Source organism: Canis lupus, chromosome 11 (genome assembly GCF_003254725.2).
Source record: "Canis lupus dingo isolate Sandy chromosome 11, ASM325472v2, whole genome shotgun sequence".
Taxonomy (NCBI): Eukaryota; Metazoa; Chordata; class Mammalia; order Carnivora; family Canidae; genus Canis; species Canis lupus.
Genome location: NC_064253.1, coordinates 3,028,653 through 3,054,790, shown reverse-complemented (window position 1 = coordinate 3,054,790; position 26,138 = coordinate 3,028,653). Strand labels below are relative to the sequence as shown.

The window sequence follows — 26,138 nt, the reverse complement described above, 5'->3', positions numbered from 1 at the left end:
ACCCCAGAGCTAGATTTAAAGACAATTAACACATGAGAACCCTAAGTGAGGAAAACATACTTGTTGGGACATAAAATATTTGATGTACCTTTCAATATTTTAGCATAGGTAGTAGATTCATTAAACTTCTTTTGGTAGCTCCTTTTATTTTGAGCTTATGTATGTTTAATAGCTTAAACTTGAAATAATTGCTTATTTTCCCATTTAATGTGCCTAGGATGACAGCTCACAGTATATAGTAGGTATACTTTCTTCATAAATGACTTCACTGCCAAATAAATAAACTAAACCAAGAAATAAATTTCAAGCACACCATTAGCAATTGGCTAGAAAACTCCCAATTCCCAGCAATTACTAGAAGAGCACAGGATGAAGAGAACAGACTTTTATTTCTATTTTTAAATGAAATCCATGCACAGAGTTTGACATCGGGTCAGGAAAAGGACAAACCCCAGAAACAGAGAGGTAGTTCATAGCTCTAATTTTTAAAAAAATCTTTTATTTGGTCCTTTTCTCTAAAAGTGTATAATTTGATCACGTCTTTTATATGCTACTACATGTTAGTTGTAAAAAAAAAAAGTATTACCAATTTTTCTTTTTAATGAGAAATCCAGTGTACACCTCCCTTCACCCAGATATTTATGATAATCACATATGGTATCTCGTGTACACTGCTGTAGAAAGAGAACAATTATTTTACAAATGCCCAGAGTCATTGTCTCCAATTGTGAAATTTTCATTTTGGGTTATTTTCAAAAGTACCTAACAGGCATGTACACTTTTCTACTTTCCTCATTATCTATTATATAGTCAAGGTTTATCCTTGAAAGCTGATATCTGATGAGCCCTACATTACAGAAAGGTTTTTCCTATCCATTACATTTGTTGTATCACTCGTGTATTCTGATAAGCTTTGGTTTAAGGCTTTCACACATGCAAATCTACTTTCTAGGGGTTCTCTTCAATATGAATTTTGTAATGATTAGTAAGAGATGACCTGTGGTTGAAAAGTTTCCCACATGTAGTACATTCATAGGGTTTCTCTCCAGTATGAATTCTCTGATGGGCAATACGTGATGAGCTCTGTCTAAAAGTTTTCCCACATGTGTTACATTTGAAGGGCTTCTCTCCTGTGTGAATCCTCCGATGCTGAATGAGAGCTGAGCTTTGGCCAAAAGATATTCCACATTCCTCACACCGATATGGTTTCTCTCCGGTGTGAATTCTCTGATGATTACTGAGGGATGAGTTACACCGAAAGGTTTTCCCACACTCGTTGCATTTATAGGGTCTTTCTCCGGTATGCATCCTCTGATGCTGAATGAGAGCTGAACTCTGTCGGAAGGCTTTCCCACACACTTTACATTTACATGGCTTCTCCCCCGTGTGAATTCTTTCATGAATGATGAGTGTCGAGTGGGAACTTAAGGCTTTACCACATTCATTACAGTTATAAAACTTCTCACCGGTATGAATTATTCGGTGTCTGTTGAGTCGTGAAATGGAAGTAAAACCTTTTCCACATTCATTACATCGATAGGGCTTCTCTCCAGTGTGAATCCTCTCATGCTGGATGAGAGAGGCACTCTGACTAAAGGCCCTCCCACACTCACTACACTTAAAAGGCTTCTCTCCTGTGTGAATCCTCTGATGGTAACGGAGGGATGAGCTAGACTTAAAGGTGTTGCCACATTCGTTACATAAATAGGACTTCTTCCTGAGATGAGTTCTCTGACACCCAGAAAGGGATGTGCTGGATGCCTTCCTACCTGGATTGTATTTATGGGGGTTTTCTCCAGCATGGATTTTTTGATGTATAAAAAGACCAGACCTTCTGCTGAAGGATTTACCACATTCCTTACATCTATAGGATTTCTCCACAGTGTGGGTTCTTAGGTGTTTGTAAAGGGATGTACTAAGAGTGAAGGCTTTCCCACATTCTTTACAGACGTAGGGCTTTTCTCCAGTGTGAGTTATTTGATGCTGAATAAGAGCTGAACTTTGGTTAAAGGCTTTTGAACATTCTTTACATTTAAATAATTTCTCTCCACTGTGGTTTTTCTCATGTTTGCGAAGGGATGAAGTGTTAATGAAGGTTTTCTCACATATGCTACATTTATAGCGTTTCTCTGCTGTGTTGATTTTTGGTTGGTTAAGCAAATATGGATTCTGTTTGAAGCTGTTTCCTTGTATTTCACATTTTGGTGGTGTTTTTTCTCTGGGAGTCATCTGTTGCCTAATAAGGACTGACTTTGGGCTGAAGTTTTGGCCAAATTCTGTATTTTTATGGCTTCTTTCTACAGTGAGGATTTTTTTGTGGGTGACTGAAACTGCCTGAATACTTTCTTTTTTATCCTGCTTTTTCTCTAACCTGTCTTCATAAATGCAGGATTTTTCTGATTTAAAGTCCCAGGGTCCATGCCTTTTGGATCTTCTCATTATCAGCTCCTGAAAAGAAGAATCTTGCGTTTGAGTTGACTTCGTGGTTTTGTGACTGCTTTTCCATCCTGGAGGGAAAAAAAACCCAGAGATGTTTCACGTCATATGGTATTTGGCTACTGAGACTAAATGTAGAGAATAAATATTGATGGTATTTAAAAAGGTCTTGACATCTGGCCAAATATAAAAAGAAATCATAGAAGATTTAAGCAACATAGAAAAGAATCAATGTGAACTGAAGTACTAGAGTGGAGAAAAGAATAAAACAAACCTATTTAAAGAAGATGAGTTTAAGAGTAACCAGGGGAGCATGAATTGGGAAAGGAAGTTTGGGATCAGAGTCAAGACCATCATGGACTCTAAAATTATTGTCATGGTATTTCATTATGTGTAATCTTCCTAATCTGTAAAGTCTTCCCCACTTTCTCTTATGTCAAATTCCTTTGTATCCTTCAGATTTAGTTCAAAAGTTAACAGAGTCCTTCCTTGACTGAGTTTCTTTTTTTTTAATAAATTTATTTTTATTGGTGTTCAATTTGCCAACATATAGAATAACACCCAGTGCTCATCCCGTCAAGTGCCCACCTCAGTGCCCATCACCCAGTCACCCCCATCCCCTGCCCACCTCCCCTTCCACCACCCCTAGTTCGTTTCCCAGAGTTAGGAGCTTGACTGAGTTTCTACAGTCGACTCCCCTTATTATAGCAATTACCACAGTATTTAAAATATATGATATATACCTTTGTATTATACATAATCACCTACCTATATCTAAATAGATTAGATTTTCCTTTTCTACATAAGTATTCTGCAAGCAGATTGGCATGCCCTATTTACAGATCATCCTGTTGGCACCTGAATTATACACGAAATGTTTTGTTAATTTTAATTACTTACCTATACTTAATTTGAACAAAAATATTCTTAATTACTTATTACACACACACACACACACACACACACACACACACACACACGATTCAAACACTTCAAGTTGCCTTCCGGGACAGGACATTACTTGGGTGATGGGAGATCATCATACAGGTGATAACATTCAGGTGTAACATAAATGTGTTACAGAGTTAATCTAGAGGTGCTGCAGGTGGGCATGAAGCCAAAAGGTATAAGCTAGGAAGGCAGCCTTGCTCATGCTTATCAAGCAAGAGGCTATGCAGGCAGTGGAAACGAGTCAAAGATAAACAAGAAGATGGGGTTCTATATAAAAAGGTGAAAAAAGGGCTAGCATGATAGAGTGGGAAAAACCAGAACTGTACTCAATAAATACAAAAATTGGGAGAGGATGCAATTCATAGACTATTAAATTCTGCCAGGGGAATGGATGTGCATGTAGTTGGGCATTTCCTCCTGGATTGGAGGTAACCACTGAAACGACTCCTCCACATCTCACTGTGGCTGAGATTCCTATCTGATGTTTCCTTTCTCACCTGTGTACAAATTCTCTCTGCTTGGTGAATGTAATGTATCCTGCTTTTCTCTTTTCTACCAGCTTTACTTCTCTGTCTCCTTCATGAATAACCTTTTCTGTTCCCTCTTTAAAATTTGGAACATTCCCCCTCCACTCTGTACACCCTCCTTAACTCATTTTATATGTACTCATGTCTTTACTATTTATTTTTAAAAATATTTTTAAAAATTTATTCATTTGAAAGAGAGACAGAGCCATGCGAGAGCATGAGAACATAAGCAGGGGGAGGAGCAGTGGGAGAGGGAGAAGCAGGCTCCCTGCTAAGCAGGGAGCCTGATGCGGGACTCAATCCCAGGATCCCAGGATCATGACCTGAGCTGAAGGCAGATGCCTAACTGATTGAGCCACCCAGGCACTCCAGTGTCTTTACTATTTATTAAAAGGGAAAGAGGAGTGTTTTACTTTCTGCCAAATACCTTCCTCGTTCCTTCCCCCAGTAAGTCTTGCTAACTTAAATTAAGCCCTGAGAGCTGGGTCAGATGCGTATGTGGCATTTTGTTTCTCATGCTTCACTGTTTGTACCAGTCTCCTAACTAGTCTCAGGCCTCAAGCCTTGCTCTCTACTAATTTAGTCTCTTTGTTGCAGCCAGAGCAATCTTTTAAAAATCCACATCCTAATATGCTGCAAACTTCTCTAAGATCCCCCCAAATTCATCTTCAGTAATTCCTATATAAGGGCCAGAGTGCCTAATGCAGGGAACCAGGTGTTTCGTGATCTCACCTCTATCCATCTCTGTCATTCTCTCCCTTCCCTGGCTTCTTGCCAAGTGTGTAAAACTACATGCAGTTTCTGGAGCACTCCTTTTTTTTTTTTTTTTTTTAAATTACAGTAGTCTCACCCAACAAGGAACTCAACTCAGGGCTTGAATTCATGACCCTGAAATCAGGATCTGAGCTGAGGGCAGCCCTGGTGGCGCAGTGGTTTAGTGCTGCCTGCAGCCCGGGGTGTGATCCTGGAGACCCGGGATCGAGTCCCACATCAGGTTTCCTGCATGGAGCCTGCTTCTCCCTCTGCCTGTGTCTCTGCCTCTCTCTCGCTCTGACTGAATAAATAAATAAATCTTAAAAAAAAAAAAAAAGGATCTGAGCTGAGATCAAGACTTGGATGCTTAACTGATGAAGCCATCCAGGTGCCCCTTTCTTATTTATTTTTGCATATGTAGGAGACATGCTTTCCATTCACAAATATTTAGTAAGTACTGATTATGGGCTAGCTAACATTCTAGCGGATATAGATAACATCACAACTGAGATGGAGTTCCAGCCTTTAAGGAGCTTATACTTTGGGATGTATGTGTGTGAGTGCTGGGCAAGAGGAGTGAAGTGACAAAGGATCAGTAAATAAAACCCAATATGGCATGTGAAGAGTTTCCCAGGCAAAGGAAACAGGTAACACAAAAGTGTAGTGACTTCTGAGGAACCTCAAAGAGGCTGTGTGGGTACAGTGTGGTCAGCAAGAGGGACAACGGTAAGTAAGACCGGAGAGCCAGGAAGGGGCAAATCAGGTAAGGTGTTGTGGTGAGGACTTGAATTTTGTTCTTTCAAACAGATTTATTTGAGACAGAAAGAGTGAGCATGAGCAGGGAGGCAGAGGGAGAAAGAGAATCCCAAGAAGACTCCCCACTGAGCATGGAGCCCGATGCAGGGCTCAATCCTACTACCCTGAGATCACGACCACAGGCAAAATCAAGAGTCAGACACTCAACCAACTGAGCCACTCAGGATTTTATTCTAAGCACAACGGAAGTCAGGGGGAAATGGCCTGCTTGCTCAGGTAGGCCACTGTGTAGACAACAGTCTAGTGGGGCCTGAGTGGAAGCAGGGAGGGAGAAAGCACTTGGGAGGCTGCTGGAGTTATCTGGGTGAGCAAGGGGGTGGAGGCACAGATGATGCAGCAGGATATCTTATTAAGGAGGTGATGACATGACCGGGCTTGCTAGGTGATAGTGTATGAGGTGCTGAGCAGGAATAAGGCAGTTACAGGTCACTCCTAGGTTTCCAGCCTGAAAATGACAAATGTTGCACAAGCCACCCAAGGAGGGAAGGCCAGGAAAGCGACAAGTCTGGGGGTGCGCTCTGTTTCCAGCATGTTTGCCATGACTGAGGTGTCATGTCTAGACCCTCAAGGAAGACTCTGAGATAGTCAGTTGTATGTACTTTGGGGATTGGGGATGAGGTTGGAGCTACAGTTAGGTATTTGGGACTCCTTGGTAGGTAAGTTTTATTTAAATCTGAAGTACTGGAAACTCAGGCACAGCAACATTAGACGTCAAGAAAAGGAGGAAAATCAGAGGAGTGTGGTGCTCCAGAAGCCAAAGGAAGAAAGTACTGTGGGGAGGAGTGAATGAGCAACTCTGGAAAACAATCTGAAGACTATAACCCTAACCTTGCCTGTGCCGAGGTGGAGACTGTAGGGGATTCAGTGGCCGTGCTTTTTGTGGAATAGTGAGGAAGAAAGCCCCACTGGAGGGCACAGAGGAAGCAAGGAGAGGTGACAAGATGGAAACATCAAAATAGAGAGGCTCTGAAAAAGTTCTGTTTAGAGCTAAAAAGAGAAATGGGACACGGGGAATTTTAATGGAAGCTATTATAGCCACAAGGGTCCTTGTCCACACTGGGAAACTCACCTCAACACTACTTCAAGTGCCTATGCTTTGGCCTGGAATTCAGGTTTCCCACTGCACTGGACACTGTGGAAACCCTAACTGTTCCTTATGATCTGCTTAGTGTTTCTGTGACCCCACAGATGTATGTCCTGAAGCATAGTTTGACTTTTGCTCCATTTCCAGAATCAAGCCTGGGCCTGAGCTACCTCATGGACAAGATCAGGACTGAGTCAGAAGTCTGAAGACCAGAGTGACCTTGCTCTAACTGTGACCCTGGCCGGTGTCTGGCATCAGTTCTTGACTCTCCTCCCTTGGCTCTTAGGACGCTCCCTGAGTCTTTCCCTGGCCTTCTCTCCCCACTCCCATACCTCCTGTGTGAGGGACTATCCTGATTTCTCAAAACTCTTCACACTGCCTGCTAGACTTGCCAACTGAGTATCTTTTCAGATTTAGGCTGTCCAGGTCTGAAGCTGGTGCATTCCTTTTCTTTTTTTTTTTTTTTTCTTTTTCTTTTCTTTCTTTTTTTTTTTTTTGATTTATTTATTTACTTATTCAGAGAGAGGCAGAGAAGCAGGCTCCATGCAGGAAGCCCGACGTGGGACTCGATCCCGGGTCTCCAGGATCACACCCCGGGCTGCAGGCGGCACTAAACCGCTGCGCCACCGGGGCTGCCCTGCATTCCTTTTCAAATCTTTTTTTCCTCTATGTCCCAGTGCAGAATCCTGTCATAAGCTTTTCAGAGACTCTGCCATAAATTGTTTCATCTCAGATTCTTTTCTCCCCTGCATTCCAAGTCTGGTCAGTCAACAAATTTTCTTCAATCTCCTCTCTGAGATCTCTAACAACTGTCATTAAGACATCCAAATTCAGGATCTCCTTACTCCATGGTGACATTGCTATTGACCCTCAGTTTGATCCTTTGACCCTAATTTCTCACCTATCTGGTATTACTTCCCCCTGGATTTATTCCTCTTACTACATGCAACTCCTCTTATAACTTCAAAAAGCATCGTTTGCTCCTTACTTAATTCATTCATCAAACATTTAAACAGCCCCTATATTTGCCAGGCTCTATCCTTCCAAATCCAGTAATGAAAAGAAACAGTTCATATCTTCAAGGAGTTCCCAGCTTGGCATTAGAGACAAGAACAAACAGGCTATCACATCACAATGTGATCATTTCTACAACAAAATCACAAGGTAGAAATGGATGTGAACATGAACTCAGGGCACCATCCAAACTACCCTCTGTGGAGAGTGCAAATGGGGAAAGGGTACAGGTGGTGGTGGAGAGTTTTTTTGAAGAAACAACTAAAATGGGATTTTAAAGGATTAGCTGGAGGTTGGATAGGGTGAGGGCTGAAGCAGAATCAATGTCTTTGAAACTGAGCAAGCTTTCTGGACTTAGTGCTTAACGTATCCATACCCACCTTATCCTGAAGTTGGTCAGATTCAAAGTTACTCCTATAAAAATGTCATATGCATTTCTCAGAGACTTTCTATAAAGTCCGAGAACTCAGGGAGCTACATACCGGGAATTATAACTCTGTGACGGGGTAGCAGACACATTTGTAAACCACCTCCTTAATGCCTGTGTTGGTAAAAAAGAGAAATGCTGTTGCTAATGCTAATTTTTAAAGCTTTTTACTTTTTTTAAAAATTTTTTAAAATTTATTTATGATAGTCACACAGAGAGAGAGAGGCAGAGAGATAGGCAGAGGGAGAAGCAGGCTCCAGGCACCGGGAGCCCGACGTGGGATTCGATCCAGGGTCTCCAGGATCGCGCCCTGGGCCAAAGGCAGGCTCCAAACCACTGCACCACCCAGGGATCCCTAAAGCTTTTTATTATGAAAATGTTCAACATGTACAAAAAAGTAGAGAGTTGTACAGTGAATCTCCAAGCCAGCTTCCACAATCACTAATGCTGTTTTAACTAACACCTTGTTACGAATTGAACTGTGTGACCCAGAAAAGATACATAGGCCTAACTTCCAGTAACTCAGAACGTAACCTTATTTGGAAACTGTGTCTCTGAAGATTTAGTCAAGTTAAGATGAGGTTATCAGGTCCTAATCCAGTATGACTGGGGTCCTTATAAAAGGGAAGTCTGGACACGGGCATGCACAGAGAAAATCCACATGAGGGCACAGAGGGTGTGACAAGAGAAGCAGAAATGGGAGTGACATGGACACAAGCCAAGGAACAAAGACTGCTGGTCACCCTTGGAAGCAAGAAAGAGTCAAGGAAGGAATGTACCAGAATCTCGGGGGGGAGTGTGGCTCTGTCAATACCTTGATTTTTGGATTTCTAGCCTCAAGAGCTATGAGAGAGTACATTTCTGTTATCCTAAGCCACACACAGCATGGGGTACTCTGATAGAGGAGGCTGAGCCCACTACCCCACACCCTATACCTCTTCCAACACAGTATGGTGGGGTAAAGCCCAGGTCCTCTCATTTTATCCGTCACATGTCAGAACACGCTTCTCAAAGGTAAGAACGTCTTGTAAATACAACCCACATAATCTTACTCAGGGAAATTAAAGAGACCCCATGAAGGACGGCTTTCTTGGCTGCCTCTATTCTCGCTACTACCTGTGTCCCTGCCTTACACATGCCCTAATGCACGTCCTCCTTGTCAAGGTCAAGTAGTTAATGGTTTCTTTGGAGTCTTCCAGCACAATAGGTAACATCTAAGGAATGACTGGGCAAAAGCCTCGTGGAGATCACTTATGTTTTCCAAGACCACAGACTCCAAACACCTTGACCAAAGAACCCCTGGCTCCAGGGAATAGGTGACTTAGGACACCTGAGCACCTGTCCTTGTTTCAACCAGTTTCCAGATGCCTGAGAGGACACATACCCCAGACTACTGTCCTCAACAAAAACCTCAGACCCCAAGCAAAGATGAGATTCCCTCTTTTCTCCTGAGTCTTCCAGACACTCTGTATCTGCTCTCTCTTTGCATCTTCAATAAACTCTGCTCTCACTTCCTCTCGGTTCAAGTTTGATTTCTATCCTGCAAGATGCCAAGGATTGTCTTGGCTGGTCCTATGGGATCACCTCTGGGATCACCTAAAATTTTTTAAAATTTTATTTATCTATTTGATGGTGGGAGAGGGAGAGAGAAAGAGGAAGAAGGAGGGAGAGAGGAAGAGAGAATATGAATGCACAAGCAGTAGGCAGGGAAAGGGAGAAGCAGACTCTCCACTGAGCAGGAAGCCCAATGTGGGACTTGATCCCATCACCCTGGGATCATGACCTAAGCTGAAGGCAGACACTTAACTTGACTGAGCCACCCAGGTGCCCCCGCCTATTGTTTGAAGTTATTTTTATGCCTATAAGGTAATTAAAAGTGGTGCACCAGTTCCCATGTAGGGGGGAGAGAGGCGGTTCCCGCACTCACAAGTAGTTCTTGGACACCAACTAGGTGTCCTGTAATTCAACTCAATTAGCTACCTAGAGATAATATCAGACCTCACAGGTTAAGGGCTCGTCCTATAAGATGTCCCCTGTCCCCTTCAGATACCAGTTGTAAGCCCAAATTATCATGTGTGCTTTTGATCATTGGGCTAAAAACTGGAGGTTCTCACAACACCCTCCTTGGTTTAGATTAATTAGCTACAGTGGCTCACAGAACTCAAATAGTTTACTTCCTAGATCACTCATTTATCATAAAAGGATGTAACTCAAAACAGCCAGATGGAAGACATGCATAGGGCAATGTTTGGGGAAAAGCAAGGAGTTTCCGTGCCCTGTCTGATGTAACCCTTCTCTCCAGATCTCTACATGTTCATCAACCAAGAAACTCTCTGAACCTTGTCCTTTTCAGTTTTTATGGAGCCTTCATTACACAGGCCAAATCGATTAAATCATTACCCGCTGCAATGGCTTCAACCTCCAGTCCTCTATCTTCCCTGGAGGACAGGGGGTGGGACTGAAAATTCTAATACTCCAACCACAGGTTTGATTTGCCTAGCAACCAGTGCCCAGCCTTGGGTGGGGTCCAAAAGTCACTGACATAACAAGTGACCATCAATCACCATGATGGGGACTCTGGATGGCTCTCATCAATCACCATGATGGGGACTCTGGATCATGCCCCATGTGATGGAAGTCACAAGAAATTTTAGGCAGGGGAAGGAGTGAGATAACACTATTTACCTTTTAGTAGAGCATTCTGGAAGCTAAAGGAACAGGTTGGTGGCAAGAGGGAGGTGCAGGGCCACACAAAAGAGTCTTGTTGACAGGGTGAGCAGAGGACAAGGACAAAACTGACCCTAACATACTAGACATGGCTAAAGAGCACCTCCTAAGAGATTCACTCTTAAAACCACCACCTGCTGGGTCACCTGCTGGGTCACCTGCAAAGGCCAACACCTCTGTGCCAATTAGAAAAGCCCACCCTCTGTGCAGAGGTGGGGGGCAGCCCCCAGGTGACCCATCAGCTGACCGCACAGCACAGGGACAGTCCCCCTACCAGGCTTCTTGCACTGAGATGACAAAGGAAGAGAAGATGATGTGAAAGAAATACACATTTTCACCGTAGGCTGTTTTGCATTTTCAACTTTTAGATTTCAAGAATATTTCTACATATGGGTGTAGAGCCAACTCGCCATGTAAAGATGGTTCAATCACCTTGTTACAAGCCTTTCAGAAAAGTGCCACTTCACTTGTGCTTAAGCAAGAGACTCTGAGGAGACGCACACCCTTCATGCCATCTCCTTCCAGCTCTCAATTCAAAACATACACACGCAGAAGTAACTTTTTCTTTGCTCTGGTTTTCCTACTTGTGAAAAGTTTTGAAATAAATTTTTTTTAAAGGACATTTGGAGGCTGTGAGAGGTCTCCTGGGAGCACAGTGTTTTCTGTCCCTGGCTGTGCAAGGGGTGGGTTCGGGTTCTGGTCCAGGGAAGAAGCCAAAGTACTTCCAGAACATGCTGGCCCCTCCCTCTGTGCTCACAGGGAATGAGCTGCCCTCAGGAGAAGCTGTTCTGAGGCCCCTAGTCCAGGCAGTGGGACTCTCCACAGGGCTGCAGCACTCCTAGTACGACCCATGTGACCCCCATCTCTGAGGAAAGAGGGGGGTACATTCCTTCCAGAGACACACTGCTGGTCAGTGTGATGACCTTCTTTCCCTCAGACGCCCACCCGTGTCCGCCCTCAGGATATCTCCCCAAACCAGAGAAGAGGCTCACTGGGGACTCCAACCCCATCACCCAGAGGCCCCGGCACCTCTCCAGATGGCTTTGGACTCCAGGCACACTTTTTGTTCCCCTAAACCCAAAGAGCACTTGCTTCGCTCAGAGAGAAAGTTATCCATGATCAGAGGCTCCCTGGGCCAGAGGACAGGGAAGGACCCCTTCCTCTCTTCCTCCCATCGTTGGTCCAGCCTCCACTCAGGTGCCCCAAGGGACTGAAGCCCCTGCTGACCCTCTGCTGGTGCCCTGGTGTGGCCTCTTGTGCAACCTTGACCACCTTCCACATGCTTCATGTCTTTCTCCCAAACTAGAGTTACAAAGACAGATGGACAGGCAAGGGTGGTTCCCACAGCAAAAACCTCAATGTTGGGTGGGAAGGAAGCTCTCCTGTCCTGGGTGCTTGGGGACCACCTACCCCCCAGCTTCTCAGTGGGGCCCATGGGATGACCAGCCATTAATGCCGCGTCTGGACCTGACAGCAGCTGGGACAAGCCCGCACTCCCATGCCAGCAGCTCCCCACAGGCAGATCTCAGCAGGGTGTGAACCAGGAGCCTTAGCCAGGCTATTCCCACTCTTCGGGCTCCCTGCCTGCCTCTCAGACCCAGACAGCATCCTGCGTTTGGGATCCCTGGCTCAGTGGGATAGGGTCCCTGCCCCTCTCCCCTGGCTCCCAGCAGCACAGGCTGGTTTCCTTTCCCTGGGCTCACACAGTCTATTCCTGGGCCTGGACGACAGCCCGCATCCCCAGGTCTCCATGCCGGCCCTCCTGCTGCAGTGCTATGCCACGCAGTGTCTCCCCTGTGGGATCATGTTGCACCCCGCATGTGCTCCGTGCACGACCACTCATCTCCCCACTCCACCATGACCCCGGCTGGCAGGACCTGTGTCCCTCTGTCCAAGATCATACCACCAGGGCCCAGCATGAAGCTCACACACCGTTCACTATGGGGCAGGAAAGCAGTGGGTGCAGGTGTGAACCCGGATCCTCTCACCCTCCTCAGCTCTCTGTCCCCAACTCCCAGGACCATTGTCCCTCCTGTGTCTCCTCTGATGACTTCTCGGGCACAGCCAGGTTCTTCTTTCCTAACCCACCTCGTACATGGGGAGGTTTCCTGGGATTCTGTCCTCTGCTCTGTGCCCTCTCCTGGTCACCTTGCAGTCAGATGCCACCTGTGCACCTGACAGCTCCTTGACCTCCCTTCGAGTCCCTGCAGACCTCGTATAGCCACCCACCCCCACCTCTACCTGAGCATGCCACTCCCATCTCAAGTTAGAGTCATCCCCCAGTGCCCTCGGCCTACACCCGTAAACAGGGGCCCGCCTCTTCCTCCCGGACCCCACTGCACACCCTAGAAACATCCCGCCTACCTTACTGCAAGTGTCTCTGAGAAGGTTCCACATCAGGGATCCCTCACCTTACATGCATCCCCCACAGTGCTTCCAAAGTGACCGTTCTATTAAATTCAAATTATGTCAGGCCTTCATGAACATATTCTCTATGAAATGTTAAGGTTACACATAACTAAAGGTCTTTCATCCCACCCCTTCTCAATCCCATTCCAAGCAGAAGTACAGGAAGCAGCCGAGGTGTGTCCCCTGCCCTTTCTGTCTGCACCTCCACACAGTCACACACAAGCAGCCACATACTCTCCCTCCGCATCAGCGCTGCCGTCTCAGCCCAGGCTTGCCCACCTGCCCCACAGCACAGTCCACACCAGCATGCTCTCTTTCTGACTGTGGCACTCGATGCAGGGGCAGGGACTGGCCACAGCTTCTCCAGCCCAGCCGTGCCCTTATCGTTGTTTCAGATTGAAGCCAATTTTTCTAAAATAACAAAAACATCAGTCTGCTGCTTAAAAGCCTTCATCTCCATGGGATGGTCCCATCTACAACATTCCTGTCAAAGCACGCTGGGACGCGGGTCCTGCTGCCTCTCCACACCCTTTCCTTTCTCAGCTCCTCTCACACACCCTGAACCTCAGTCAGGATCATTCTCTGCCAGTCCTTAAACACAGTTTGCTGCCTGAGTACCCGATGTGCAGCCCTCTTCTGAAAACAGGAACAAATGAGAGCAGATCATGTGGGAAGCAGCGATCACCACAGAATCAGAGGAAGCTCGCACCTGGGGCCTGAGCGTGCCCTCTCCACCACCCCTTGATGACAGAGGCCTGGAGAAACTTTCCCCATCCCCTCCCCACCACATCTTGATGACAGTGGCCTGGAGAAACTTTCCCTGTCCCCTCTCCACCACACCTTGATGACAGTGGCCTGGAGAAACTTGCCCCACCAACCTCTCCAAGTTGCGCCGTCCACTTTCTACCCAGACTCCTGCCCACACTGGCTCCTTGGGTGCCTCAGGCCCACCCACTCACCTAGGGAGGGGCCTCCAGGACTTTCTTTCTCCACCTTCCAGGGATCTTCACCTCGCTGCAACAGGGAGATCACTTTTGGTTTGGAAAACAGGAGTCCTGCTCATAGGCCCCCCCCCAAAAAAAAAGGAAAGAAAGAAAAAAGAGATTATTTTGTTATGACTCAAAGAGGCACCACAGATCTGAATGGAAAATTCACTCTGTGCCCGATGACATATGGGGTGTGTGTAAGGGGAAGTGCAAGGGACCTGTAGGACCTGTGGTTGTGCAATAATTAGCTGTATGTTAGAGAAATACAATAAACATGCAGCTTTGATTCCTGGAGTACTGATGGCCTTCTATAGAAGAGGGCACATGTTATTAGATGTTCAGACTAAATGTTTATAGACGGGTACCTATGTACCAAGATACTGTGTACCAGGTCCCCTATTTAAAATGAGAAAGCACTATCTGACTGTCTCTCAAAGATGGACTCTACAATGTTTGTCAGGCTGGAAAAGAGAATTGGGAAGGGCTGGTGGCAGGTTAATGAAGATGGTTGAGGGATGCCCTCTGCTGTGAGCTGAGCAAACAAAATTATGGAAAATCAGAGCAGGAAAGCACTGCCTGCACTATGAGGGAGTCTCCAACATGCGGGTATGTCACCTGTCCCATGGATGGGACAGATCCCTGTAAGGGGGAAAGAGGTTTTAAATATTTATTTTTTAATTTATAACGTGTAGAATCCTAAGGCAAAATTCAGCTACAAGTTCCTGATGACCTATGGCTTTTACCCAGGGAAGCAGGTGCTGTCTTATGCTAACTTCTGACTTTGTCATCTACAGGGAAAATTGCCTTACCCAATGAGACCAGGTTACTGTAGTTCTCCAGCATCACTTCCTGGTACACGTGTCTCTGAGAAGGACCCAGCTTCCTCCACTCATCCCGCGTAAAGAGCACAGCCACATCCTCGAAGGTCACTGACATCTGTAATGACAAGCCATCCCAGCTCACCAGGCCCTCCCATCACACAGACTGAAGAAGACAGCAGTGGGGGTGGAGGGGTGGGGGGTGGATGGGCTGCCATGAAATGCTGCTGCTGCTGCTTCTTTGTTTTTAAAGATTTATTTGAGAGAGAGAGAGAGAGAGTAAGCAGGAGCGGGGATGAGAGGCAGAGGGAGAGGGAGAAGCAGACTCCCCACTGAGCAGGGAGCCCCTCCTGGTGGCTCAATCCCAGGACTCTGAGATCATGACCTGAGCTGAAGGCAGACACTTAACTGACTGAGTCGCCCAGGTAACCCCATGAAATCCTTCTGATGTCATTCTGGTTTTGAAGGTTTGAGGTAATTTTTTTTTCTTAAGATTTTATTTATTCGCGAGAGACACAGAGAGAGAGAGAGAGAGAGAGAGAGGGGCAGAGACACAGGCAGAGGGAGAAGAAGGCTCCATGCCAGGAGCCTGAGGCGGGACTTGATCCCAGGACTCCAGGATCGTGCCCCTGGACCAAAGGCAGGTGCCAAACTGCTGAGCCACCCAGGGATCCCCTAGAATAATCTTTCTGATGACAATTTGACAATACCTATTTAAAGCTTTAAAATGTGCATATCTTTTAACTTATCAATTACTGTATTTGTATCATAATGAACAGTGCCCCAAAACACACATCCTACGGTATTCAATCCTGCTAGTGATCACAAAAAAACAAACAACCCAAATAATCACTGATGCAGGCTAGGTCAACTAACAAGGCATACTACCTATGTGCTTCCTGAAGCCTGAGGGCAGTAATAATGGAAAATTAAAACAGCTATCATTTATTGAATGCTTTCTGCAGACCAAGTACTGTTCCTAGAGATTTATATTAACTGTTACTGTAAATATTTATCTTCACAACGATCCTATAAAATAGGTACTATTATGCCCCCATTTTATACAAGAAAAAACAAAGAGAAATTTGTCCACATCAAACAGCTGGCATAGAGGAAAACTCATTCCTCCTGTGTGTCTACCGTCAATACTACCATACTACTTTACTTCTGACACCAGACGTGGATTTCCCACACCCAAGCAACTGTGTGACAACAGCTAGGTGTCCGAAATTTGACTTAATTCTCATGCCATCTACCTAGAGAGAGGGTCAGATCCCACAGGCTAAGGGCTCAGTCCCACCACAAGACTGCCCCAACTTCAGATGCCAATCCCAAGTCCAGGTTGTTACCTATGCTGCTGATCAACCGGCTATGAACTGGAGGTTTCTACAACTCCCTCCTTGGGTTGAATTAATTTGCTCACGTGGCAAATGCAGGAAAAGTGCCACAAAGTAGGGAAGCATTTCCTTACTAGATTACTGGTTTATTATAGAAGGATGTAACTCAGGAATAGCCAGATGGAAGAGATGCATTTGGCAAGGTATGTGGGAAGGCAGGTGGGGCTTCTATGTCATCTCTGGATGTACCACTTTCCCCACTACAAGTATTTACCAACCCAAAAGCCCTTTGAACCCTGTCCCTTGGGGTTTTCTGGAGGCTTCATGACATAGACACAATGGATTAAATCACTGACCACTGTGTAGGCAAGACTAGCCCCTGGGTTAGGGTGGAGGGCCTGAAAGTTCCAACACTCGAATCAAGGTTGGTTCCCCTGCCAACCAGCTCAGATCCTTAGGGGCATTCCAAAAGTCACCTCATTCCTATCAACTCTGGCTTTGTCAAAATGGTTCGTTATGAATAAGAAAGCACACCCATTTCACCTTTATCGCTCTGAAGTTTTTCAAGAACAAAAGCCAAATATTACTAATCACTTAGTTTTCCAAACCCTTATAATTTCCTATGTGCCAGGAACATGAAGGTGAAGACCTGAAAACGAAATATACATTATTTCATGTTATAAATCACAATATCACAGCTGGTTAGGGGTGGAAGTAGAATTTCAATCTGGAGGAGATCCAAGGCTCCATTCTTAACCACTCTGCAAAACTGCCTCTTGATGTCTAGCTTATAGTGTTAAGAAATAAATGTTAAGAAATAAAATGGTGATAGTTGCACAACAATGTGAATATACCAGTGCCATTGAGTTATACATCCAAAGGGTTAAAGTGGTAAATGTTATGTTACGTATATTTTCTCAAGCTAAAAAAGTTAAAATGGTAAAATAAATGTGTACATGTGCGCATATAAATACATAAATAAAAAACAATGGTGTGCAGAAAATGAGTCTAATGGATATATCCCAAAGAGGTGACAGTGAAAAAAAAAAAAAAAAGAGGTGACAGTGACTGTCTCTACATACTGATTTCACATTCTTCTTTACGTATATATTTTTTTATGCTCTGAAATTTTAATTTATAATTTAAATTATAAATGTATAATTTATTGGCACGTGGGGGGAGTACAAGAAATAATCTTAGCCCTCAAAAGAATCTACAATTCAACTGGCAGACAAGATAAACGCATTAAATAATTTGATCAAGGAAATAAAAGTTGTAGCTGGACAGCACCATACACCATCTCCCAGTTCAATCCTCATTTTAGAGTTGAGGACCAGAAGGTCCAGGGCAGTCAAGACCCCAGGCCACATACTTTATCAGCAGAAGAGGCAGCACAACAATATTTTCTTTTTACCTGGCCCTCAGCATATTCACTCTCTGGTCTTCAAAGCCCTGTCCCTGAGTTTTACACACCAGCCCATGCAGTATTGACATCCAGGAGCAGGTGAGGTTAGAGAGAATGCCACATGGATCCACTCCCTTGCAAGGATGGAGAAGATTCTGGGCAAGAAGAGAGCAACATGGCTCTGCTAGAATGGAAGAGGAAAGCTTCAAAAAAAAAAGCAGCCTAGATGTGCACTGGCAGGCCCTGGCCTGAAGATCCACCACCGCCACATCCCATGGGCTCCAAACCCAACATCACAGTAAAGACCTCTGGGACACCGGGCTGGTCTGCCCCGGTTTCTGAAAGGGGCACCAGGGGAATGGCTAAGCAGTAACGAGCGTGGACCCAGAGGCCAGGGTTTGAATTCAGGTTACCGGACGTCTCTGAGCCTCGGTTTGCTCATGTGCGAAATGGGGATGATAACTGCTGTCTGGCGCGAGAGTGAGAACAAAGGCAAAGCCCTCAGGCCGACCCCCAATGATAGGAACTGTTACCGTCAGATGAAGAAGAGCAATGAAAGGACACATCCTAGGACACGGTACAGCAGTTCCCACCTGTCAGCACTAATGGTATTATTACTAGTCACATCATTCTGCTCCCACAACCACATGTGGAGCATCTGCCTGCCAGTGCCCGGCCCTGATTAAACACTTCCCACGCACTCACTCACCTGATCCTCTCACCCAGCCTACAGGGAGGGCATGCTTGTTATTCCCAACGTCCAGGTGAGGAATGGGCATAGAGAGATGGAGCTATTTGTCCAAGGCCCACAAACAACCACTGAGGAAATGGCTTCAAGCCCAACAGTCTGGCTCAAAGCCCTGCTTCTTACCCACTGGAGACCCTGCCTCTCCACTACTAATATCCCACAAACCCCCTCCCTGCTGCTTCCTGGAGAGTCTTCTCTCTGCCCCCCGCAGTCAGGAGATCTCTCCAACTGTGTTCCCTCCAACACAGCTATTCCCTGTTGATGCAGGGGCTCACTGGGACGGGGCCCCTCCCGTTTCCAACAACATAAGGATGAACATGGCGGGTCAAGAACAGTTTCCAAGAGAGTGTAGAGGCAAAGTAAAAAGGGAAGATAAAAACCAAACAACGATGGATTGTTGAAGCCTAGGGAAGGTAACCTAAAGAACAGCCAAGGGTAGGAGGGAGACCAGGGCGAGCCAAGGAAGCAGGGCCAGAAAGCAGCTGCCAGGTGTGCATTTTTGTGCCTCTGTTAGGAAATGAAAGGAGAAATATTAGACATGGATTGGTGGGGAAAGAGGTAAGCATTCCCTACAGAATCCACCATCCACCAGGTGGACCAGCTCTGCCAAGGGAAAGGGCCTTGCGCAACAATCCTGCAGAAAGCTGTACTGAGTAGAGAACTTCAGTTTGGGGGTGGTTAAGCAAGCAACTAAGTCAATCTGTCTGTCTATCTATCTATCTATCTATCTATCATCTCTAAGACCTGAGATGGCAATGAACTCACTCGAGACCTTGCTTCTCTCTGTCCAATAGCCATATCTTCTTTCTGGGCTCTTCCCCAAGGGTGGGTGGAGTCTCCAGGAGGCAGATCTGAAAGAGGAAAAAGGGAGCCAGGAGGGAGAAGCCCCTTCTGCTTTCCACTCCGGGAATCACCGGCTCTGAAATCCTGACACCACCCGAGAATGACGCCTCGTGCCCTCAGAGCGGGAAGCCAGACGGAGCTGGGGGCAGACAAGCCCAGAGGCAAGGGGCGGCCCTCCATGGTCCCGGCCCCAACTCTTGCCCCCGTGGCTCGGAGAAACAGAACCTGGGACTCCAGCTGCGGCAGCGGCAGCGGCAGCTCCCTGAACCTCCCCCACCCGCCGCACTTGTCAGCGCGCCCACTTCACAGATCAGGAAACTGAGGGCAGAGTGGGAGCCGCTGGCCCCGGCGCACGGGATCCGCACCTGCGCCCCCAGAGCACCTGCTCTAACCTCACCGCCTGCAGCGGACAACTCTTCTCCAGCTCGAGCGGTCCCCACCCACCTTCTCCTCCTCCTGTCCAGGAACCTCCTTCCAGGTTTTCAGAAAGAAGTGCTTCGGGAAGGGATGACAGCAGTTTCCCTGCGCCGGCCAGAGGGCCGCCGTCCGCAGGGGCGGGCACTGAGCCCGAAAATGTGCGTTCCAGTTCAGCTCTGCCGCGGGGGCAGGCCGGGGAGGGCGGGGGAGGCGGCGACTCACTTCTGGGAGAAAGCACGTCTCGGTGCCTGCAGCCCTGCAGGACAGCCCGAGGAGGGGCGCCGAGGAGGGGCGCAAACGCGGTCCCTCCCGTTCACTGACAGCCGGTAGCAAATCCCAGCGCCGGCCGGGCCGGCAGGGAGCGCCCCGGGCTCGGGCCCGCAGGGGGCAGGAGGGTGGCCGGCCTGGGCCCGTGGGGACAAGCGCGCGACCTGCCGCGGTCAGGGGCGCGTCCGCGGGCGGCCGGAGCGGGGCAGGCGGGCACGTCGGCGGAGCCCGGCCCTCGGTCCGCCCGCGCCCACAAAGGCCCCGCGCGCGGTTCTCGGGCCTGTGCCCCGCGCCCCGGCGCCGCATCCTCCCGAGGCCCCGGGCCGCCCTCCGTCCGGCATTCCGCCCACACGCCGCCGCTCACCTCGCCCAGGTCTCGGGGTTCCGGGGGCTGCGCCTCCTCGGCCGTGCTCCGCAGCCGGAGGCGCCGACACTGCGCCGGCGGACGGCAGCCTGGTCTCGCCTCCTCCCGGGTCGATGCCTGGGCCGACTTCAAGTCGCCGAGCCGCTAGCTCGGGCAGCAAATGACCGGCGCCCGGCGCAGGTCCGGAGAGGCGGGACCAGAGGCTGGCGAGGACGGCCGCAATGCCTCTGGGGAATGTAGTCCACGGGAGAACCGACGCATTCTGGGAAGTGAAGTTCCCCGCCCTAGCCTGAGAGGCGGGCCGGGGCCAGCCCGTCACGTGACTAGCCTCCACTTCCGGGCTCGCGGAAACACCTTTTGGGCTGCTAGACCGATGGCTACCGGTTCCTCGCTAAGGAAACGGAGGTTTGCTAAGTGACATGTTTCTTCTAGCTGTACATCTGCATAAATGGTATTAGGCAAGCAGACAACGCCGAGAACAAACCTATCTTCCCTTCAGTGATTAATCCTAAGTGTATGGAGCATCTGCTTTGTTCCAAATGCTATTGTAAATCATTGTAAGTATGTCAGGGAACAATACAAAGCTAATTGCTCTTGGTAACTTTTTTTTTTTTTTTTTTGGTCAGGTCGGTAGAGACCAGACGATAAGCCATGAATATAATCATATAGAATTTATTTTTTTTAAATTTATTTATTCATGAGAGACAAAGAGAGAGAGAAAGAGAGAGACACAGGCAGAGGAAAAAGCAGGCTCCATGCAGGGAGCATTGATGTCGGACTGGATCCCGGGACTCCAGGATCACGCCCTGAGCTAAAGGCAGGCGCTAAACCGCTGAGCCACCCAGGGATCCCCAATCATATAAGAATTTAGAAGGTAAGTGTTGCGGAGGGAAAAGTGAAAGAGCAGGTTCGGAAGTATTTAGGGTAGGTATGGAGGCTGTTTGTAGAATAGGGTCACGGATACCTTGCCCCCCGTGTTAATATGGCCGGAAACGAAATCATGATGAGATGGAGTAAGTATCCTTCCCATGAATTTTTGTTCAAGTGTTTTGGCTGTAATCAACTCACGTGAAGTCATCATTGTCATGCCAACTTGTAGAAATGCCGAGACTTTGATTGGATACATTGGCTCTACAGGTTAACTTCGGAAAATCGATAGCTTGCTTCACAATATTGACTCTCCTAATCCACTACCATGGATAGTGGTCACCGAACACAGAGTCTGCCCCTTGCGGAGCATCATCCAATAAACCAGCCCAGGTCTCTTGGTTGGATCAAAAAGTTTGTATTACTTGCAGCAAGTGAGGTGACAGGGAGGTAGTTTTCAAAGCATTGTCTCTGCATGGGGTCAGTGCAGGAAGCTTATATTCAGTGTGCTAGGGGGCGGGACACGGAGCTGAATACAATAGGGAGCTTACACATATTTTGCTAGGCACTTTGGTACAACAGCAAATACCTAGCTTGTCAGTAGCTTGTCAACATACTAGTGCATATGTTGTATGTTAAACAAACAAACAAACAAACAAAGGCCCCAAACCCTACCATAGGAGGAGATCTCAGTATTATAATGAGCTAACGGTAACTTTAGGGCAACTCAGAGCTTCTGCTCAGGTCCTGAGCTCCAAACTGGCTCATGCAAGGGTGTATCCATTGGAACACCTGGCCATATGTCTCCTTGGCAGGAGCTGCTTGTTCTGCAAAAGGACACATTTTTTCCCCCTGCTTTTGTCCCTCCCTCTTCTTTTTCTCTCTGCACATAGCTTTCAGCCCTCTGATCTGAATAATTCCCCATGGTGTCTTCACTATTTTCCCCATAGCATTATTGAATAGTTTTGAGTTTAATTTTAGATATTTCATATTTTTAAAAGCTTTTGTAAATGGCATCTTTTTAAAAATTTTATTTGTAAAGCATTGGTTTTGTACACAGTTGACTGCCTAATGTCTCCTAATTACAGTAATGAATTTGTTGTTTTGGACCTTTTGTATAATATATAGCACATGAATGACAGTTTTGCTTCTTTTGTTTATATATTTTCTTTTCTATAATCACCATATTGAGTGGTCTACGATTTCTAGTCAAAGTAGAAGGAGGTCAGCAAAATGACAAAGTAAAAGCTCCAAGCCTTCAATCCTCTTTGGAAACATCAACAACAACAACAAAAACCCAACTTACTAGAAACTAGCCGAAATAAGCTTAGAAAAGCTCTGGAAAACAGTAAAAAGATCTACAGCAACCAAACACTGAAAGTAAAAACCACATTTGAAGTCGTGGAAGTTTTGTGGCATTTGTATTTGTGCTTGCGCCTTCCCTTCCCCCGCTGGGTGTCTTAGTCTGGGAGGAGGCCGTGCAGTTCCCATTCCTTCTCTCTATCAGGATGAGAGCAGGGCAACCTTTATTGTAAAGTTCTAGCTTATTTGGGGGCTGCCAGAAGTACTGAGCTCTGTCTTGCCTCATTCAGATCTCAAGTAGGGAGAAGCAATGAGCATTGCTCATGAAAATTATAGGTAGATGACAGTCACACTGACACCTGGGGCAAGAAATGAAGGATACAGACAAGATAGATCATCTAAGGCCCCAGGGGGGAGGCTTGGAGTGAGACTTTTGGAGAAATCAAGACATTTAAAAGCAGCTGAAAAAGCAACAGGAGGCCCAACCAAGAGGCATGTTCAGAAAAGAACAAAGAGATCTTAAGTTTTCACATCTATCTAGTCCCTTGGCTGAAAGCAAGCCAGCTAATTAGTAAAGAACTACTATAGCTGAGAACCAGTTTGCAAAGACTGGGAGAGGTGACTAGTTCGTTTTGTTTTAAAAAAGATTTTTTTTTAAAGAGCAATTTTAGGTTCACAGCAAAATTGAGAGCAAAATACAGAGATTTCCATATACCTTCTGCCCCAACACAGGCATAGTAGCTGCCCCAGTTATCAACATCACTCACCAGCTCTGTACCTTTGTTACAAATGATGAACTTATATTGATGTATCACAGTAACCTACATTCCATAGTTTGTGGGTTCACACTTGTTTTACATTCTGTAGGTTTGGACAAATATGTAATGAATGACTTGTTTCACTGCCCTAGAATCCCTCATGCTGTGCATATTTATTCCTCCTTGTCCCCTAAGCCCTATCAACTCTTGGTGTTTTTACTGTCTTCATAGTTTGGCTTTTTTTTTTTTTTCAGATGTCACATAGTTGAAATCCTATGGCAAATAGCTTTTTCAGATTGGCTTCTTTCACTTAGTAATATGCATTTAAGTCTCCTTTGTGGGATCCCTGGGTGGTGCAGCGGTTTGGCGCCTGCCTTTGGCCCAGGGCGCGATCCTGGAGACCCGGGATCGAATCCCACGTCGGGCTCCCGGTGCATGGAGCCTGCTTCTCCCTCTGCCTATGTCTCTGCCTCTCTCTCTCTCTCTCTCTCTCTCTCTCTGTGTGACTATCATAAATAAATAAAAATTTAAAAAAAGTCTCCTTTGTGTCTTTGCATGCCTTGATAGATCATTTCTTTTTAGTGCTGAATAATGTTTATTGTCTTGATGGACCACAGCTTATCCATTTGTTTATGGAAGGACATGTAGGTTGCTTCCAAGTTTGGGCAATTATGAATAAAGCTTCTATAAACATTTATGTGCAGGGTTTTGTGTGGACATAAGTTTTAAACTCTTTGAGCATGATTTCTGGAATGTGGAGTTAGGGAATATTTACTTTTGTAAGAAACTACTACTGTCTTCCAAAGTAGCTGTACCATTTTGCATTCCTATCAGCAATCTATGAGTGTTTCTTTTGCTCTACATCCTCGCCAGCACTTACTGCTGTCAGAGTTTTGGATTTTGGCCATGCAAATCGCTATGTAGAAGCATCTCCTTGTTTCAATTTGTATATTTCTTTGATGACAAATAATGTGAATCTCTGCATGTGCTTTTTTGCCATCTGTAGATCTTCCTTAGTGAGGTATCTATTAAGGTCTTTGGCCTATTCTTAAATCCAGTTGTTTGTTTTCTTACCATTGAGTTTTCAGAGTTCTTTGAATATTTTTGGATAACAGTCCTTATCAGATATATTCTTTTGCAAATATTTTGTCCCAGTCTGTGGCTTATGTTCTCATTCTTTTTTTTTTAATTTTTAAAATTTATTTATTTATTTATCTATTTTATTGCAATTCAATTTGCCAACATATAGCATATCACCCAGTGCTCATCCCATCAAGTGCCCCCTCAGTGCCCGTCACCCAGTCACCCCAACCCCCCGCCCACCTCCCTTTCCACTTGTTCGTTTCCCAGAGTTAGGAGTCTCTCATGTTCTGTCATCCTCACTGATATTTTCACTCATTTTCTCTCCTTTCCCCTTTATTCCCTTTCACTATTTTTTATATTCCCCAAATGAACGAGACCATATAATGTTTGTCCTTCTCCGATTGGCTTACTTCACTCAGCATATACCCTCCAGTTCCGGCTCGCGCCGCAACCATGGAGGACATCATGGAGTTGCCCAAGTCGCGCATCAATGCCAGCATGCTAGCTCAGTTCATTGACAGGCCGGTCTGCTTCGTGGGGAGGCTGGAAAAGATTCATCCCACTGGAAAAATGTTTATTCTTTCAGATGGAGAAGGAAAAAATGGAACCATTGAGTTGATGGAGCCCCTTGATGAAGAAATCTCTGGAATCGTGGAAGTAGTTGGAAGAGTAACAGCCAAGGCAACCATTATGTGTGCATCATATGTCCAGTTTAAAGAAGATAACCATCCTTTCGATCTTGGCCTTTACAATGAAGCTGTGAAAATTACCCATGAGTTTCCTCAGTTTTTTTCTTTGGGGGTTGTGCAATATGATTGATATTGATGAGTACATTGAAGACTGTCATAGGAAATCCCTGATATTTGAGGGAGATTTCTGTGATTTTTAATATGTAACTCGTTCTCTTTTTTATTTCATTTACCTAACCGTATGGGATACTGCAATATCCCACTTTTGATGAAACCTATCTGTATATCGAAACTTAAGTCCTCCTAAAGAATCCCGTCTCCAGTAATATGGTCAGGTCAGATGCAAGAACAAAGCAGTTGCCTTGAATTTAGTTTTCTGTTTTACTAATAAAAGCTGAAATGGTACATACTGTTGATTAAAAAAAAAAAAAACCCTCCAGTTCCATCCATGTCGAAGCAAATGGTGGGTATTTGTCATTACTAATGGCTGAGTAATATTCCATTGTATACATATATCACATCTTCTTTATCCATTCATCTTTCGATGGACACCGAGGCTCCTTCCACAGTTTGGCTATTGTGGACATTGCTGCTAGAAACATCGGGGTGCAGGTGTCCTGGCGTTTCACTGCATCTGTATCTTTGGGGTAAATCCCCAGCAGTGTAATTGCTGGGTGGTAGGGCAGTTCTATTTTTAACTCTTTGAGGAACCTCCACACAGTTTTCCAGAGTGGCTGCACCAGTTCACATTCCCACCAGCAGTGCAAGAGGGCTCCCCTTTCTCCACATCCTCTGCAATGTTTGTTGTTTCCTGTCTTGTTCATTTTCACTGTTCTCACTGGTGTGAGGTGGTATCACATTGTGGTTTTGATTTGTATTTCCCTGATGGCAAGTGATGCAGAGCATTTCCTCATGTGCTTTTTGGCCATGTCTATGTCTTCCTCTGTGAAATGTTTGTTCATGTCTTTTGCCCATTTCATGATTGGATTGTTTGTTTCTTTGCGGTTGAGTTTCCTAAGTTCTTTATAGATCTTGGATACTAGCCCTTTATCTGATAGGTCACTTGCAAATATCTTTTCCCATTCTGTAGGTTGTCTTTTAGTTTTGTTG

General features: G+C 45.9%; 2 protein-coding genes across 9 annotated transcripts; one reads left to right on the top strand and one right to left on the bottom strand.

Moving 5' to 3' along the window:
* Window positions 1–370: 370 nt before the first annotated feature.
* On the bottom strand, window positions 371–20,542 carry ZNF354A (zinc finger protein 354A). Of its 8 annotated transcripts, none has more exons than XM_025446625.3 (5): window positions 20,330–20,542; window positions 19,204–19,289; window positions 14,940–15,066; window positions 14,104–14,199; window positions 371–2,507 (listed from the first exon to the last, which is right to left on the bottom strand). In XM_025446625.3, the coding sequence occupies exons 2-5, from the start codon at window positions 19,234–19,236 to the stop codon at window positions 949–951; spliced, it is 1,815 nt and encodes a 604-aa protein (XP_025302410.1). In that variant the 5' UTR covers window positions 19,237–19,289; window positions 20,330–20,542; the 3' UTR covers window positions 371–948. The 8 variants fall into 8 exon arrangements, with proteins under 8 accessions (XP_025302410.1, XP_025302407.1, XP_048972459.1 ...); XM_025446622.2 differs by lacking the exon at window positions 20,330–20,542 and adding an exon at window positions 19,726–19,855; XM_049116502.1 differs by lacking the exon at window positions 20,330–20,542 and adding an exon at window positions 8,064–8,122 and having other exon boundaries at window positions 14,104–14,158; window positions 19,204–19,218.
* A 4,216-nt stretch (window positions 20,543–24,758) lies between these two features.
* Window positions 24,759–25,433, top strand: LOC112659604 (replication protein A 14 kDa subunit-like). The gene has a single exon (XM_035697271.2). The coding sequence runs from the start codon at window positions 24,793–24,795 to the stop codon at window positions 25,156–25,158; it is 366 nt and encodes a 121-aa protein (XP_035553164.1). The 5' UTR covers window positions 24,759–24,792; the 3' UTR covers window positions 25,159–25,433.
* The last annotated feature ends 705 nt before the right edge of the window (window positions 25,434–26,138 follow it).

Excerpts from the sequence above, each read along its gene's own strand:
- ZNF354A (XM_025446624.3), bottom strand. The coding sequence starts at position 19,461 with ATGGAGGGCCGCCCCTTGCCTCTGGGCTTGTCTGCCCCCAGCTCCGTC. Across the intron at positions 15,067-19,203 it reads AGAGAGAAGCAAGGTCTCGA|ATGTCAGTGACCTTCGAGGA; the intron begins GTGAGTTCATTG and ends TTGTCATTACAG. Across the intron at positions 2,508-14,103 it reads TCCTGGAGGCCCCTCCCTAG|GATGGAAAAGCAGTCACAAA; the intron begins GTGAGTGGGTGG and ends TTTTCCCTCCAG.
- LOC112659604 (XM_035697271.2), top strand. The coding sequence starts at position 24,793 with ATGGAGGACATCATGGAGTTGCCCAAGTCGCGCATCAATGCCAGCATG.